We start from the raw sequence: 16,383 nt of genomic DNA on the forward strand, positions 1-16,383 counted from the left end.
TTTTTTCGTCTTATTCAGCAACGTGCAGTATCATTTATGGGCATCTTTGGCGTGCTTGGGATATCAAAAATCATACCTATAAAATGCTTTTCAAAATATCCTTCTCTGGAACTGCATCTTCATTTTAATTATTTCATAAAATAAAACAGTAAAATAAATACTGGTTAATAATTGGCAACGAAAACACCTTGCTTCCTTGTTTCTCTTCCTGCCCTTCCAGTGTTAAGGAGGCCAGTTAATCACCAAGGTATAAAGGATGCTGCATTGTTTTAGTCTCTAGTTGTCGAGAGTTGCATTTTTTTTCTTTATTATTAAGGGCTTTCGCCTATCAATTTTGCCTCCTTTACATATTGCATGCTTAGGCTGTTTTTCCACAGCACTTGAATAGTTTCTTTGGCGAAACAAAATCCTGGAGTACGTGATTAGAATGCGGTGGGTTTTTGTGTTTGTGTGGAGTTTCTTTCTGCTAGAGATGGAGACATGGACTCTAGAAAGCATCAAACCCTTGCGTTGGGTGGGATGTGAAGCTGTGTTGTTGTAAGAGATGGGAAGGACAGACCAGCTCTTCTGAATCATTTTGCTCCATGATCTGTGTGTGCTTCATAGGCCTTTCAGAACATTTCTTCTGTTTTTTTTTCTTCTTTTTTTTGGGGTGGGGGAAGGTTCTTAATTTCCTGCATGCAGATTTTGCTCTGGCTGGGTACAGTATTTTTATACTAGCATGGCTAGAGGTTGGCCTCCCCTTGATCTGTTTCTTGCATGTCTTCTGTGGGTTGACCTATTTCAGTTGAAATAAGAAGGCATTGCTTCTTGGTTTCCCTTTTGTGTGTGTGCGTGCTTCCAGATGATAATTTTTATAACACCATCAACAAAACCACAGACCAAGAGAAGCCCAGTTAAGGATGGCACTGTAGCATATTGTACACCTCCTGTGCGTGAGGAAAGGTGTGGGGAAGAGTAGGAGGAGTGAAGGCCGAAGAAAGCTGTGCTGTGCTGTTGAAATGCTTGTGTACTGGTGCCTTTTAGTGCGTTCTCATTAGATTAGATGGAAGTTGCTCCAGGATAGGGTTTTGAAGCTTTGCTCTTAATGGAACTGGCTCAGTGTCTGGAAAAGATGCTCATCCTTGGGGTTTGGGGTCTTCAAGAGCATTCATTGCATGCACCCTCTGTCATTCCAAGGTAGCAGCGGAGAACAGGACTCAGAAATGGAATGGGAATCCATTCCTAGCTTGAGCTCTTTGGATTGCCATATCCCCCTACCCTCTTTCTTTTCTTTTTAAAAAAAGCCCCTGCAAAGGGGCCTCACCAGCTCCAGGCTTTAAGGTGCAATGATTTTTCCACTATGTTTCTGTGTGTGCATGTCATATAAATGCATATGTATGCCTAACCTTTGTGATGAATCTCCAGCAGCCGAAGATTAATAACCACTCTGTTGTGGGCAGGGAGAATGGAGGAAGACAGCTGTAGGAAAAGGGAGGGAGGAGAGTGATTAGGAGACTCTTATTCTGAAGCAGTCTTTGCTTGGCCGTTGGCTTTTGTTTGGGAGTGCTGTTAGAGCAGACATTTCTCTGCATGGGAGGGTTGGGTATAAGATTTCTCTGCCAATCAGGAGCCGACAGATTGGGGCATGGTGGAGTGTGAGCAGAAGGGAAGTTTGCTTTGCATTTAAGTGGGTGTGGGAGGAGAAATGGAGGTACTGTCACAGTTGTTGGGGGGAAATGTGTTGGGGTGGGCTTTGGTGGGTGTTTGGAAGGAGCTGGTTGGGCTGATTTGTGGGGAGCAGTGTGTGGCTCGAGTGTCGTCTTTGGGGCAGGGTGTAGGGTTCTCCATGGCTCTGTTTTGTGAGGAGTACCATTCAGGCTTGCAAACGTTGATTGCAGTTCATATTTATGATTTGATCAAGGTGGAGGGAGGCTGCATCCTTGGCATTTTCATGGAGTTGAAGCAAGTGCCTCCTTTGGTTATAATACACTTCAGAACCTGTCGTCGTCCCCCCCCCCCTTCCTCCCTACAAGACAAAGAGATAAAAATAGTGCTCATTTAAACATCACTGTTGGATTTGGGATGTTGTCTTTTGGTGGAGTGAAACTTAATTTTAAAAGAAAATAAGGAGCCTTTGGAAGAATGGCTGCAAATGGTGCTCAATGCATACAAGGCTGGCAAAAGTGTCTAGTGGGATAGCTGTTTTTGCAGTCCTGGAGGTAGGGATCGTGAGCACATTGTGCATTGTCTTTGAAAAGCATTGTTGCATGAACTTTGTGGAAGTGTTCAAACTGTTGGTTACGGCTTGCTCTGTCTTCATAGCCTACTCTGTTGATTACCTGCAAAAGCATTTGCCAACTGTGTTGGCTGGGGCTGATGGGAATTGTAGTCCAAAATATCTGGAGAGCACCAGGTTGATGGAGGCTGCTCTAGAGTACGTTCTGGTTTCCCAGGTACTTCAGAGAATTCTGAATTTCCTCTCTGTCCCTAAACAATACCTACCTTGTTTGATAGGGGTGTCTGTTTCAAAGATACTCAAGTATAGCAATCAAACCAACCACCTCAAACCCTGTGGCATTTTGCTGGAATTGAAGCACACAAATGGAATGCCCGCCTGCCAATTTTCACTATTGTGCTGGGATAGTGAGAGAAATTGCTTTTCGTGAGCATAAATGCAAAAGGGCCACAGCCCTGTTTTAGAGCTCTTGGTGCATGCTGATGATCGTCCAAGGTTCAATCCCTGGCATATCCATTTGGAGCTGAACATGTTCCCTGCCTGAAACCCTGGAGAGCCTCTGCCAGTCAGTGTCTATACAATACTGAGCTGGATGGACCAATGGGTCTGACTCAGTATAAGGCGGCTTCCCATGTTCCCTATTTTTATGCTAACATTGAGTGCCCTGGTTTTTCTTTTTCGTGGCTTGCACTTTGTTCGCAACCATGAAAAACACCTCTTAACAGATGAAACATTGGCTTAGTTTCTAGGATTCTGGGTCTCCCTTGAAAGGGAGCTGCTTCAGTATATGCTGCAAACCTGATTCATGTTTGCTCACCTTCTGATGCTGCACCTCTTCAGTGTTTCCCAGACACATGGCACCAAGTGGACTGGCAAAAGGGGGGCCTCTTGTCATCTTGGAAGGCAAATTCATGGAGGACAAGGCTAGCTGTGACTACTGGATACACTGACTGTGTTCTCCTTCCGCTGTCAGAGGCGTTTTGCCTTTGAGTGTCAGTTATTGGGAGTCGCAAGTGAGAAGAGAGTGCTATTGTGCTGAGGTCCTGCTTGCAGGCTTCTTATTGGCACATCTGGTTGGCCGCTGTGAGAACAGAGTGCTGGATTAGACGCAGCCCTTCGCTTGAACCAGCAGAACTCTTCTTAACATTCTTATCAAGGCTGAGCTTTGCTTGGGGCAGAAGCTGTGGATTGGCTGGTGCAGAAATGGTGAGAGGGAAAGGCGAAATCCTCACTGACTGTGGCAGGAAGGATCTGGGGTGCAAAAGGAAACATACCCTCTTGTCCGCAAGAATTCATTTAACACAGTGCACTTGCGTCTGAGCACATTTTACTCTGTCGGGAGCATAAGAAGCTGCCTTTTGCCAGGTGGACCCATTGGCTCACCCAGCTCAGACCTTGCCCAGCCCTACTTGTGACTGCGGGGATTGAACCTGGCGCTTTCTGCAGGTAAAGCAGATGCTCCAGCACTGAGCTGTTGGCCTATGAAGCAGTGTTCTACTGAGTCAGACCATTTGTCAGTCTTAGCCCAGTATTGTCAGCTCGGACTGGCAGCAGCTCTTTGGGATCTTGAGTGGAGACAGGTTCATTTCCCACATTTTGCTACTTCGTGTGTGTGTGTGTGTGTGTGTGTGTGTGTGTGTGTGTGTGTGTATATATAAACACACAAAAACCCTGGTGATGCCAGGGATGCAACTTGGGGTTTTCTACAGGCAAAGCATCTCATATTCTCCACCACTGGGTTATAGCCATTCCCCCAGATCTCTGGGAGGATTACTTAAATTATTTATTTCTTCGTAAGATCTCTTTGCCATAAGGTCCCGAGTCGGTTTGCAGCAATAGAATGTACAATTATAAAAGCAAATGAAACCATTGCAATTATAAAACACCCAAATGGAATGGAACAATACAAATTCAAGCAGAAGAGGGGGTCCTGCAAAACAAAACGCTTTAGCTTTCGAATTTAGTTAATAGTTGCATTTTGTTTCTCCAGTAACAATCTCCAGCTCAAAGCAGCTCACAATAATAGCAGTGACATTAAAATTAGCCAGCATTACAATAGCCACAACTATGTCATAAACACAATAGGATATAAATAAGGCAGAAAGTGAATGAAGTAAACAGTGCAATTCAGTACAAACTCAATAAAAGAAATGGCTGCTGAGCACCAGCCTTGTGCCAGGCGACATACTGGTTTTTGCTGCACTGAATGCAGAAGCAGCGCATGCCCAGGCAGCAAAAACCTTTCATAGTTGTTCGTCTAGACTTCTTTTTCACCTTCGAAGAAAGGAATCAGTTGCTCCTGTGTTGTTTTGGGAGGAGTGGAGCAACAGGTTCCAAAGAGGAACCAGATTGTCTGCCTGTCCATCAAAAACGATAAAGGGCATGGAGCAGTTCACCTCGGCTGCAGTGCCTGGGACTTTGTAGCTTAGAGGAAAGGCAAGTAAGAAGTGACATGGTAGAAGTTTATGAAGCTTTGCATGGCATGGAGAAAGTGGATAGAGAAAAGCTTTTGTCCCTCTCTCATAACACTGGAACCAGCGGACATCCAATGAAGCTGGACATTGGAAGATTCAGGACAGACAAAAGAAAGTACCTTTTTTTACACAGCACGTGGAACCCTCTCTCACAGGAGGCAGTGATGGCCACTAACTTGGGTTGCGCAGATTAATGGAGAATAAGGTTGATCAGCGACTGCTAGCCATGATGGAGGGTGTGTTCTGCCTCTGTGGTTGGTGCTTCTGAATGCTAGTTGCTGGAAACCAAAGGACAGGGCAGGCGGGCTCTTGTGCTCAGGTCCTACTTTAAGGGTTCACACAGGCATTTGGTTGGCCTCCTCGAGAACATGATGCTCTACCAGATGTGCCATTGACCTGATTGACCATGGCTCTTCTTAATGTTAATTACTTGGAAGTTTTTGAGTTGGATGCATTATCTAACTTGTTTAGATCTCCAGGGTTTGTTTCTAACATTTAACTCTGCTGCACTATAGGACTTAAGTGATTATTTTTACTGTTAGCTTAGTCTTGCCTTTTTTTTGGAAATATTTTTTTCTCCCCCCCCCCCCCAGGATATTTAGTTGGATTTCATTTTTATGTTCCTATATTCAGCCTATTATTGCCTGTATTCCTAAGTGCATAGGCCGGGGGGGGGAGTTAAATGGAAATGTGAAGCTATTTATTTATTTATTTCTGGGTTAGATAATTGGTCTACATAGCCCCAAACCATCTGCTCTGAGTGGGAGCAGCTTTTGAAGACCCTTAGCAGAGACTCTTTTTACATCAGAGGTGGGAAACCTCAGACCCAGAGGCCAAATGTGGCTTTCTGGGACTCTGCCTCACCCTTGGGAGCCTCCTCAGACCAGTCTTTCTGAACCTTGGGTCCCCATACGTTATTGGACTTCTTTGGCGATCACTCGTAGCCTAGTAAGATTGTCTTCCACAAACATGGTTTTAACAGTGAGTCTGTAAGTGACTGTGGGGGCCAATTCTGGACCCACACACGTCCTTCCACAGTGGGGACATTGGTTTCCGGGCGGGAGTTGGTCATGGTGTGGATTTGCCAAGTGTGCCTTCCCCTTTGCACATTTCTCCCTTGCGTCCTGAGTTCGAGTGTCTTCAAAGCCCATGGCACCTTTGGTAAAGGTTGTTCTCCAACTGGAGCGCTCGCAGGCCAGTGTTTCCCAGTTGTCAGTGTTTATACTACATTTTTTAAAGATTTGCCTAGAGACAGTCATTAAACCTCTTTTGTTGACCACCAGCATTACGCTTTCCATTTTAAAGTTCGAAATAGAGTAGTTGCTTTGGAAGACGATCATCAGGCATACGCACAACATGACCAGTCCATCGAAGTTGATGTTGAAGAATCATTGCTTCGACATTGGTGATCTTTGCTTCTTCCGGTACACTGATATTAGTTCACCTGTCTTCCCAAGTGATGTGTAATTTTTTTCGGAGATACCGTTGATGGACGATGGCGTTTATAAGTGGTCCATGTTGGCGTTTATAAGTGGTCCATGTTTCACAAGGATATAGTAAGGTTGGCAGTACAATAGCTTTTTGGTTTCCCCTGTGAATATCCCGGTCCTCAAACACTCTGCACTTCAATCGGGAGAAAGCCGCATTCGCAGAGCTCAGGCGATGCTGGATTTCGGCATCAATGTTGGCCCTTGTGGAAAGGTAACTGCCTAGGTAGGAGAAGTGATCAACATTTTCCAACGTTACACCATTGAGTTGGATTTGTGGTGCTGCAGAGGGGTTATTTTGTACTTGTTGGTGCAGCACTTTGGTTTTTTGGATGTTGCGTGGTAGGCCAAGCTTTTTGTAAGCTTCTGCAAAGATATTTAGGATGGTTTGGAGGTCATCCTCTGAGCATGCGCACACTACGTTGTCATCAGCATACTGAAGCTGTATGACGGAAGTTACAGTAACCTTACTCTTTGCTTTTAGCCTGTTCAAATTCAAGAGCTTTCCATCTGTTCGATACATGATTTCTACTACAGTGGGGAGTTTCCCTTCAACAAAGAGTAGGATCATGGCAATGAAAATAATGAATAGAGTTTGGGCAATACAACCCTGTTTAACACCTGATCCCACTGTGAATGGTTCACTTTGAGAGCTACAACTCCCATCATCCCTGGCTAGCAGGACCAGTGGTCAGGGATGATGGGTGTTGTAGTCCAACAACATACAGCGACCCAAGGTTCAGAAAGTCTGCCTTAGGCAATGCACTCTCCTCAACCACATTTTTTCCTTGAGTCTTTTTGCCTGGTGGCATGAATCTTGCTTTCGTGGCTGGAGGATAGGCATATATGGAAGACCAGGTTAGGCTGAGAATTCTGGCTTGAATGCCAGAGACTGCCTTAAACCCTTATATAACCAGTGGTCTGCAGGTGAGTTTCTCCTGCAAGTTCCAAAGATCTCAGAAGCCCCACTCTGCAGTAACTCGAAGCAGAGCTTTTGAAGTGGCTGCCCCCATTGTGTAGATTAGCGTTCCTATTGAGATACCTACTATCTTCACTTTCCAAAAACAGTTTGCTTCTTTCTGCTTCCCCAGCTGGATAAATGGATCTTTGCCACATGTACCTAATTTATATTGCTTTTGTTTTGTTTTAAATGCGTCGGCTGCTTTTTTGTACTTTTAACTATTTGTTTGTTTGTTTGCTGCTTTTATTTTGCATCACCTTGAGACAATTGCATAGAAGGCAGTTAATAAATTAATGGTGATGATAACGGTAACAGTAATTTGAATCAAAGTTATTCTACTCCTGACTCAGCTCTTTTAACCCAGCAGTGGGAAACCACCAACTCACTTCCCTAATTAGTCCCACCAAGCTGCTCCATGTGGCCAAGGCATGCTCATATATGATGTCAGGGTTGATGGGAGTTGTGGGGTCTTGCAGAGTTGGCTGATTGCTGTTGCTTCTATCCATTCTCCAATGATCATCTGGTCAGAGTATAACCACTACACTTCCTTGTAACTTTCTGGCAGTTTCCTGTTGCAGTTACTTGGGAATACATTATTTTGCCAGTGGGACTCAGCTCTGGTTTGGGAGAAGGAAGCATGTCCTACTCATCAGTGCCTCTTGTTAATTTATAAGCATATAAGAATCTGAATTTCCTCTCCTCCCTTATATTCCTTTTAGAAAGCTCGAATGAGTAAAGGAGAGGCCAGAAGAGAGATCTGTATGAAGACAGAGCTGCTGAAAGATATCACCAACAGCAAGGAAGAAGGTAAGCAATGCATTCTGCGTGGGACTGCCCTTGAGGCTGCCCTTATGGGCATCCTTTTCAGGCCAGGACACTTGCCCTTCTGGGCCCTCTTGAAAACTTTAGGGTGCCCTGTGTTTAAGGGAGGAAAACCTTGTGTTAAAGAAGAAGAAAAAGAAGAGTTTGGATTTGATATCCTGCTTTATCACTACCCGAAGGAGTCTCAAAGCGGTTAACATTCTCCTTTCCCTTCCTCCCCCACAACAAACACTCTGTGAGGTGAGTGGGGCTGAGAGACTTCAGAGAAGTGTGAACTAACCCAAGGTCACCCAGCAGCTGCATGTGGAGGAGCGGAGACACGAACCCGGTTCCCCAGATTAGGAGCCTACCGCTCTTAACCACTACACCACACTGGCTATGAGCAGCACCTGATGCAAGAATGCAGGCAAACAACCATGATATTTGACTGGGTGAATTCGTTCTTGGCATATATTCAGGCAGTGAGGAGACAGCACCCCAAATAAATGTAATCAACAATACAATCCTACATGGGTCAACCCAGAAGCAAGTCCTATTGAGTTCAGTGGTGCTTATTCCGAAGCAGTTAGGATTGCGATCTAGGTCTTGGAGCTTTGGAATAGGTTTAAAATACACATTTTATTTCCTTTATGAATCTCATTGGTTAAAAAAAATATGTTTGGATCTGCGCTGGTCAAGTCCCTAAGAGAGGACAAAGCGAATGTAGATCTTAATTGTAGCAAAAATTCCTTTAGCAGGGGTGTTCAACCTCTGAGTCTTACAATGCTCCTTGCCAAGGGAAAACCATTTAAAAAAATGAATATAAACCACCACAGGTATACACACAACTTGAAATTTTTATAGTGTTATTTAACAGCTGCAATACTCTTGCAGTTCAGTGACACAGATATCTATCAGAGTTCCCCAATGAAATGTGAATTTGAAGAAACCACCAGAACGTTCGTTTTCTGTTGAGAATGTCCACCTCATTTGTCTACTTACAGTTGCATCCTGTCTTAAATTTGAGGCAGCATGTGTGGAATTAGCTCATTTTATATCCTCCTGTTGTGGGAGGGTAGACTTGCCTGAGATTAATCTTGAGGGGCAATTTGAGAAACGTCCTTTCTTATAAGCATTAGAACTATTGGCTCTGAATGTGGGAGATTTTGGTTGAGCTAGTTTCTGTTCATCTGCAGAAATAGGGTCTGTAGAGAAAGGTCTGTAATTTTTGAGAATATTTGTGCTCATCCTTGTACTTCATCGATGCTCCCCCTACAAATATACACACAAACACAATGGTGATCAAGATAGTTATGAGCAGCACTTGATGCTAAAACAGGCTAACAAAGGTCCTGGAGTATGGGCCATAATTTTCGTAATACTGCACTGGTTTTTGATGAAAACAAGGGTTCTAGTGCAGAAGTGCGTGTGTGTGTGTGTGTGTGTGTGTGTGTGTGTGTGTAAACCCACCCACCCACCTATATACATAAACACACACACAAGACAGGCAGGCAGGCAGGCAGGCAGAGTATTCCAGAAGGGCATTCATTGCAGTAGAGAAGTAATACTATGGTTATTAAAATAATGAGTTGCTTTATGAACTTTGCTTTGTAGAACTAATAAAATAAGTTGATTAAAACCATATCTGCAAATATACAATAAGTACATAATCCATATTGTGGAAAGCCGTTCTTGAATAAAAATATCTCCAGTGGGTGCCTAGACAAGTTTCCCCATATATTGACATAGTTATCAAAGGAGCCAACTAGTTTGTGGGTTAAAAGAATAAGCAAGTGGAAACCATGACCAGATTTGCAAGAGGCAGAAGACAGAAGGAGGCAGAACCTCTGTGTTAAAACTTGGAGTTGTTATAATACTTTCTAAATTATTGCAATTTATGGATATATTTGTGGCTCACAAAGCTTTACTCTACTTCTGGAGGCAGTATTTACACACAGGTCTTGCTATCTGATTTACACGCAGGTCTTGCTATTTGGTTACTAATTCCTTGTGTTTGGATAAGTGAATTTTCATAAAATGAACTCTTGGATAGTGGGACCTGCATGTATTTGATTTATTACCACCACCACCACCACCACCACCAACAAATTAAAAGCAGTTCTATATGTAAAACAATTAAAAACTAGTCCATATATAGACATTTTATATTTTGATGGACTAGATGGGCCGTTCTTCTTCTTCTTCTTCTTCTTCTTCTTCTTCTTCTTCTTCTTCTTCTTCTTCTTCTTCTTCTTCTTCATATTTATTTAACAATTCATAGAACACTTCATAGCCTAAAGCCACCAAAGATAAAAACAGTGTAACACAAATTTGATAAAAATAATACAATCATTTAAACAAACTCTAAATACAATAGCACTGCCTCTACAAATTCTGAGAATAATAAAATAAATTCTTCAGATGTAAATCTGAATTGTTGCATAAATGACTGGGGCACACTTTGGGGAAGCGTATATTTAAAATATTTCCAATATAGATTCAGATTGGAATATAAAGATCACTTATAAGAGGCTGGGTGAAAGAGGAAGGTCTTTGGTAGGCACTGATAAGATGACAGAGGCAGCACCGGTCTGACATGAAATTGAAGGAGTTTCAAAGAGTAGGAGCCCTCTCCTCCAGTATGCTGTTGAAAACCAGTAGCTGGAAGCCATAAGTGGGGAAAGTGCTGTTGCAACCAGGTGCTGCTTTTAGACTTCCAAGAGTCATCTGATTACTTTCTTTGAGAATTAGATGGTGGGTTAGACTAGATCAGGGGTCCCCAGACTACGGCCCCCGGGCCGGATGCGGCCCAATTAGCCTCCCAATCCGGCCCGCGACGACCCCCGCTGCCCGCTCTTACGGCGCGCGGTGCGGCGGCGATCTTCAAAATCGGCAAAAAATCGCCGAAAATCCTTTGTGCGCACGCGTAAGGGCCTCTCCCGACCCAGAAGAGGTCATTTCCGATGCACTTCCGGGTCGGGGGAGGCCCATACGCATGCGCACAAGCGATTTTTTCCGACCGTGTGCGCATGCGCACGGGCGCGCACTCCCCCGCCCTCCGGCCCGCTGCACGCGCACTCCCCTGCTCTCCGGCCCGAAGCCCGGTAAGTCTGGGGACCCCTGGACTAGATGTTCTTTTGGCCTCATCTAGCCAAGGTTTCCTTATGCTTGGAAGAACATAGGAAGTCGCTGTATATTGAGTCGGACCAGTGGTCCATCTAGCTCAGTATTTTGTACACTGACTGGCCAAGGGGATTGTACCTGGAGTTGCTGGGGATTGAATCTGAAACTTCATGCATAGAAAGCAGGTGTTCTGCCACTGAGCTGTGGCCCGTATGTTCCTTTCAGCCTTCACTCCATCTACCCCCCTCTTTTTCTGCCTCCAGGATTTAATGCTATGGCAGCAGATGAAAATGCCATAGAGAAGCAAGTTGGGGAGCCAAAGATGGCCCCTGAAGGCGAAACCAATGGCTCCTATGAAAGCAATGAAGCCAAGAGCCACCCAAATGCAGCTAAGAACACTCAGGACAGTGTAAAAGTGAGCCAAGGGGACTCCACTGCGAAGCTGAGGGTAGCGGAGAATGGCATTTCTGAGAGAGACAGTGACACTGGAAAGCAGAACCACATAAAAGCAAGCGATTTCATGCATACTTCGGTCACGGGGAGCAATGGCTACATTTTACCGAAGCAGATGGCTCAGGGGCCACCCAAACGGTCTTCTGGCGGGGCTTTTGCCACGAAAACACTTCCCGCAGGAGGAGGCAAGGCGAAGGCAATGAGCACCTTTTCCCAGGCACAGGCTGCTCTGCCGGCTAAGTCTGGGGAGGGTGGGAATGAAATGGAGGCTAAGAAATCAACAGCGGTGCCTGCTAGCATCAAGATCCACAGAGCTCGAAAGACGATGCCCAAGCCCCCCTCTAGCCTGGTAAAGTATACATAAAGTAGCTGTTAAGATATCCTGGGGCGAGGTGGGTGTGGGTATGTACAGGTTGGTTGGGTATGTGTGAGTGTGGGCCAGTGTAAGCTTTGAGGGTGTTGTGCAGCACTTATCCTCTCCCCCAGGTGTCTGTTGAAATTGAATGTTTCTGTAGAATTCTGGGGGTTCCCACCTCCTGATGAGAATGACTTCTGAGGCAAACCCAGTCTAGAGTCCCTTTATCTGTAACTTTGATTTGGGAAAAGATTTTGTGACCTCCTGGGACAGGAGTTGCCAATGTGGTGACAGTGAACTCAACTGAACTCAACCTTCAGGTCCTTCCCGGGTTCCCATTCTCTGAACACACACACATATGCTGCCCCCTTGGTCATGACGAGGTGAGGCTGTTCCTTCTCTTCTCGCTTGGAAAGTGCTGAAGGAGGAAGTTGAAAGAGGGGCACTCTTTCCCACTTCCTCTTTGAGCTCTATGTGCTTTTCAAGGCTCAGGTTAATGGGTCCAGCTTTCAAACAGATGCCTTGGAAAAGTGTGCACGTTTTCTCTCTCTCTGCCTATTGTTAGAAGAACGGCTGCTGATTCGGGGTCAGCGAGAGAGACGATCAGAAGAGTAATATCCGTGGTACTCCCTCAAAAAATCCAAATGTGCCCACAGATGTTGCAAAGGTTTGGCAACCCCTGTTGTAGGAGCACCTTGACCAGCAAGTGTCCCCCGGGGTGGGTTTTTTTTTGGCATTCACCCATTCATTTCCTTCATTAACTTGTATAGCTGGAACATTCTGAGTTCATCCTGTCATCCTGTAACAAGAGCTGTTGATATATCTCTCTCTCCTGTGTTTCTCCCATCGCTTGCAGACAATGCACAAGGAACTGGCTTGGTGGCTTCATGCCTTTAACATCTGCCATGGTGTAATTGTATTTGTATTTTTTATATACAAATATCTATCTATCTATCTATCATCTATCTATCTCTAGAAGAACCTGTGGCTGATCTTTACACAACCAGGCACCCAAGACTCCGATTGATAAACACTTACACAATTACACATGTGTGATTCTTGCATGAAGCTCAGGTCTTTTTTAAGCTTGCCAGTAGATTTTTGGTTCTTGGATTTGGTTCTGCCAGTTAGATGGTTTGATTTGCTACTAAACAGTTTATTATCTTTCTAGAATGAACTGTACTGTTTCAGTTTCGCAGGTGCGGATCAGATTTTTTAAAGTTCTCACTGTGTTAAAAACACATCTCCGGTAGGTGGAAATGAACAGAGCAAGGGATTTATCTGATTATCAAGAAGTTTTCTGGTTCCTTCATCCTGCGGGTTTAGTACCTGAACTGTGAGTTAGGCTGGAAACAAATGAGGCATCAGATTGCCTGGTTATGGCCAAAATATTATGCGTGATCTTTTTCTTCCATTTGATTTCTGAGCCAAATTAGCTGATAACAATAATTTCATTATTTATATGCCGCCAATCTGGCAGGGTTGCTACTTAATTTTTGGTGCCTGAAAAAAGTAGGGTAGTTAATTCATTATTTTCACCCCTTTCTTTTCTGTTTTTGACAACTTTCCTCTATTACCCTGAAGGGTTTCCTTGGATGTTTATTTTACCAGCAAGCAAATTGCCTTAAAGCACAGATGGGGAAACTCAGGCCTGGGGGCCAAATCCATCTCCCTGAACCCCTCTATCTGGCCCTTGGAATTTCCCCCAGGCCACACCACTTACTGACTCTGCTCACGCCTTGAGTGTTTTTTTTTTGTTTTTGTTTTGCTTACCTGGAATGTGCCCTTGAACATGTCTGGATGAGGTTTAGGAAAGCTGTGTGTAGAAGCTCCTCTACTATATGTAAAATTGCTCCAGCCACTTTTGTCTCTGGCCTTACCTACCCCTGGCAAGCATCCCTTGGAAAGTTGCCAAGAAAAATTATGGTCGTAGAATTGTAGTGTTGGAAAAGGGACCCTTAGGGTCATCTAATCAAACGCCCTGCAATACATGATTCTTTTGGCCATTGTGGGGCTTGAACCCACAACACTTAGAATGAGAGCCTCATACTCTACTGACTGAGCCTTCTCAGTTCCTCAGGCAGAAAATAAGTTCCTTACCCCTGCCTTGGGGACCCAGGTGGTGCTGTGGTTAAACCACTGAGCCTAGGGCTTGCTGATGAGAAGGTCAGCGGTTCGAATCCCTGTGACGGGGTGAGCTCCTGTTGCTCGGTCCCAGCTCCTGCCAACCTAGCAGTTCGAAAGCACGTCAAAGTACAAGTAGATAAATAGGAACCGCTACAGCGGGAAGGTAAACGGCGTTTCCATGTGCTGCTCTGGTTTGTCAGAAGCGGCTTTGTCATGCTGGCCACATGACCTGGAAGCTATACACCGACTCCCTCGGCCAATAATGCGAGATGAGCGCGCAACCCCAGAGTCGGTCACGACTGGACCTAATGGTCAGGGGTCCCTTTACCTTTACCCTTGCCTTAAAGAAAGGGAAGATTTTGGGAGAAATGTTAATCTGTTTGGTTCCCCCCCTCCCCCCGACAGCATTTTAGGACTTAACAATAAAGATGTATGTATGTATATGTGTCTGTGTTACAACTGAGCTTTCCATAGAATCATAGAATCTTAAGAGCTGGAAGGGACTCCAAGGGTCATCTATTCCAACCCCGTGCAATGCAGGAATCTCAACTAAAGCATCCATGACAGGTGGTCATGATCTTCCATGTTTACTTCCTTTCTGTTATATAAGGACTATCTTCTTGTTTTTGTTTTCGATCTGGGATTTTTTAGTTTCTTTGGCATCTGTTGCATTTGCTTCTTCCTGCGAAATATAAGTCTCCTTCCATTGGAATTGCTGTTGTCACTGTTTCGGCTCTGAACAGGCAGCCAATTTGAAACTCAGAGCAAGACTCCAGGAAAATATTCCAGGGACTTTTCTTTAATCATTTCATATAAGAGACTGACATGGGTAAGTGACCCAGTCTTGTCCCAGGCTATAGCAATGCTGGTGGAAGACAGCTCTGTTGTTGATTTTGTTTAATATGATATGATTTGATATGATACGATAATGAAAATAAAAAATAAAAATGGGTGGTGGTGGCATTTAAGAGATACCCGTGAAAGTAGAGTAAGAGCAAAAAGAAGATATAGTTAAAAGAGAAGTGTTGCCCCCCCCATTGAGAAAGAATTAAAAATAGAAATAATAAGAGGGAATTATGAAAATAGCAGCAGCAGCAGCAACAACAACAATAATAAACCAATATACCGTATATTCCGGCGTATAAGACAACTGGGCGTAGAAGACGACCCCCAACTTTCCCAGCTAAAATATAGAGTTTGGGATATATTCACTGTATTAAGAAATACGACCCGGTGTATAAGACGACCCCCGACTTTTGAGAAGATTTTTCCTTGTAGATCTCAGTGTCCAAGCTGAACGGTGGGGGTGGAGAGGCTCCTTCAGGAGCCGTTTAGGGCTTTAAAGGTCAACACCAACACTTTGTGCTTGGAAACTTACTGGGAGCCAATGTAGACTTCTCAGGACCGGTGTTATGTGGTCCTGACGGCCACTCCCAGTCACCAGTCTAGCTGCCGTATTCTGGATTAATTGCAGTTTCCGTGTCACCTTCAAAAGTAGCCCCACGTAGAGCGCATTGTAGTAATCCAAGCGGGAGATAACTAGAGCATGCACCACTCTGGCAAGACAGTCCGTGGGCAGGTAGGGTCTCAGCCTGCGTACCAGATGGAGCTGATAAACAGCTGCCCTGGACACAGAATTGACCTGCGCCTCCATGGATAACTGTGAGTCCAAAATGACTCCCAGGCTGCACACCTGATCCTTCAGGGGCACTGTTAGCCCATTCAGGACCAGGGAGTCCCCAACACCTGCCCGCCCCCGTCCCCCCCAAAACAGTACTTCTGTCTTGTCAGGATTCAACCTCAATCCGTTAGCCGCCACCCATCCTCCAACCGCCTCCAAGCACTCACATAAAGAGTGTGCAGATCTTGCAGGGGGGGGGGGGTTGCAGGAGAAAGAACACACAGATCAAGAACGAAGGTGGTAAAAAGAGTGCGTGGATCGGGCACGGGTGGGTGGGAGAAAGACTGCCTGGATGTCCTGCTTTCCTGTCCTGAAAAGTTTTGGACGGTATGTTATTCAGAAAGGCTGCTTTAATTCCCGGACTTCTAAGAATCTCTCCCTGCCCCCCCGGATGGTAATGCCACCTCTGAAAAAGAGGACATATCTGAGAAAATCTGGACATATGGCAACCCTATATAAGTGACGTGCAGTGAATTTACATTCATAAGTGTAAGTGAAAAATACATATAATAAAAGCACATTTAAACAAAAACATTCACAATCCATTAAAAAAAAAACCCCACAAGGCAATCTGCAGCAACAGCAGCAGAAAGCTTCAGTTGCACAACATCACCAGAGTCCTATCAGATGCCTGGGAGTTGTATTTAACCTTAGTTCTACTCTGTGTAGACCCACTGAAATTAACAGACATGCCTGAGGTCTG

The 16,383-nt window shown here is 44.7% G+C and overlaps 1 protein-coding gene across 19 annotated transcripts in view; it reads left to right on the forward strand.

The window, feature by feature from the left end:
* The window catches only part of EHMT1 (euchromatic histone lysine methyltransferase 1), a 139,440-nt gene that overhangs the window by 56,278 nt on the left and 66,779 nt on the right, over positions 1-16,383 (forward strand). For 18 of the 19 annotated variants that reach the window (XM_088664979.1, XM_060270630.2, XM_088664987.1 and 15 more), the window contains 2 exons: positions 7,860-7,947; positions 11,328-11,866. In XM_088664979.1, the coding sequence (XP_088521105.1) occupies positions 7,869-7,947; positions 11,328-11,866 (618 nt within the window). In that variant the 5' untranslated portion in view covers positions 7,860-7,868. Of the gene's footprint in view, positions 1-93; positions 1,694-7,859; positions 7,948-11,327; positions 11,867-16,383 lie in introns of those variants that run through there. The other variant, XM_035112754.3, reaches the window with a different exon arrangement.

Source organism: Zootoca vivipara, chromosome Z2, assembly GCF_965207765.1.
Source record: "Zootoca vivipara chromosome Z2, rZooViv2.hap1.1, whole genome shotgun sequence".
Lineage (NCBI taxonomy): Eukaryota > Metazoa > Chordata > Lepidosauria > Squamata > Lacertidae > Zootoca > Zootoca vivipara.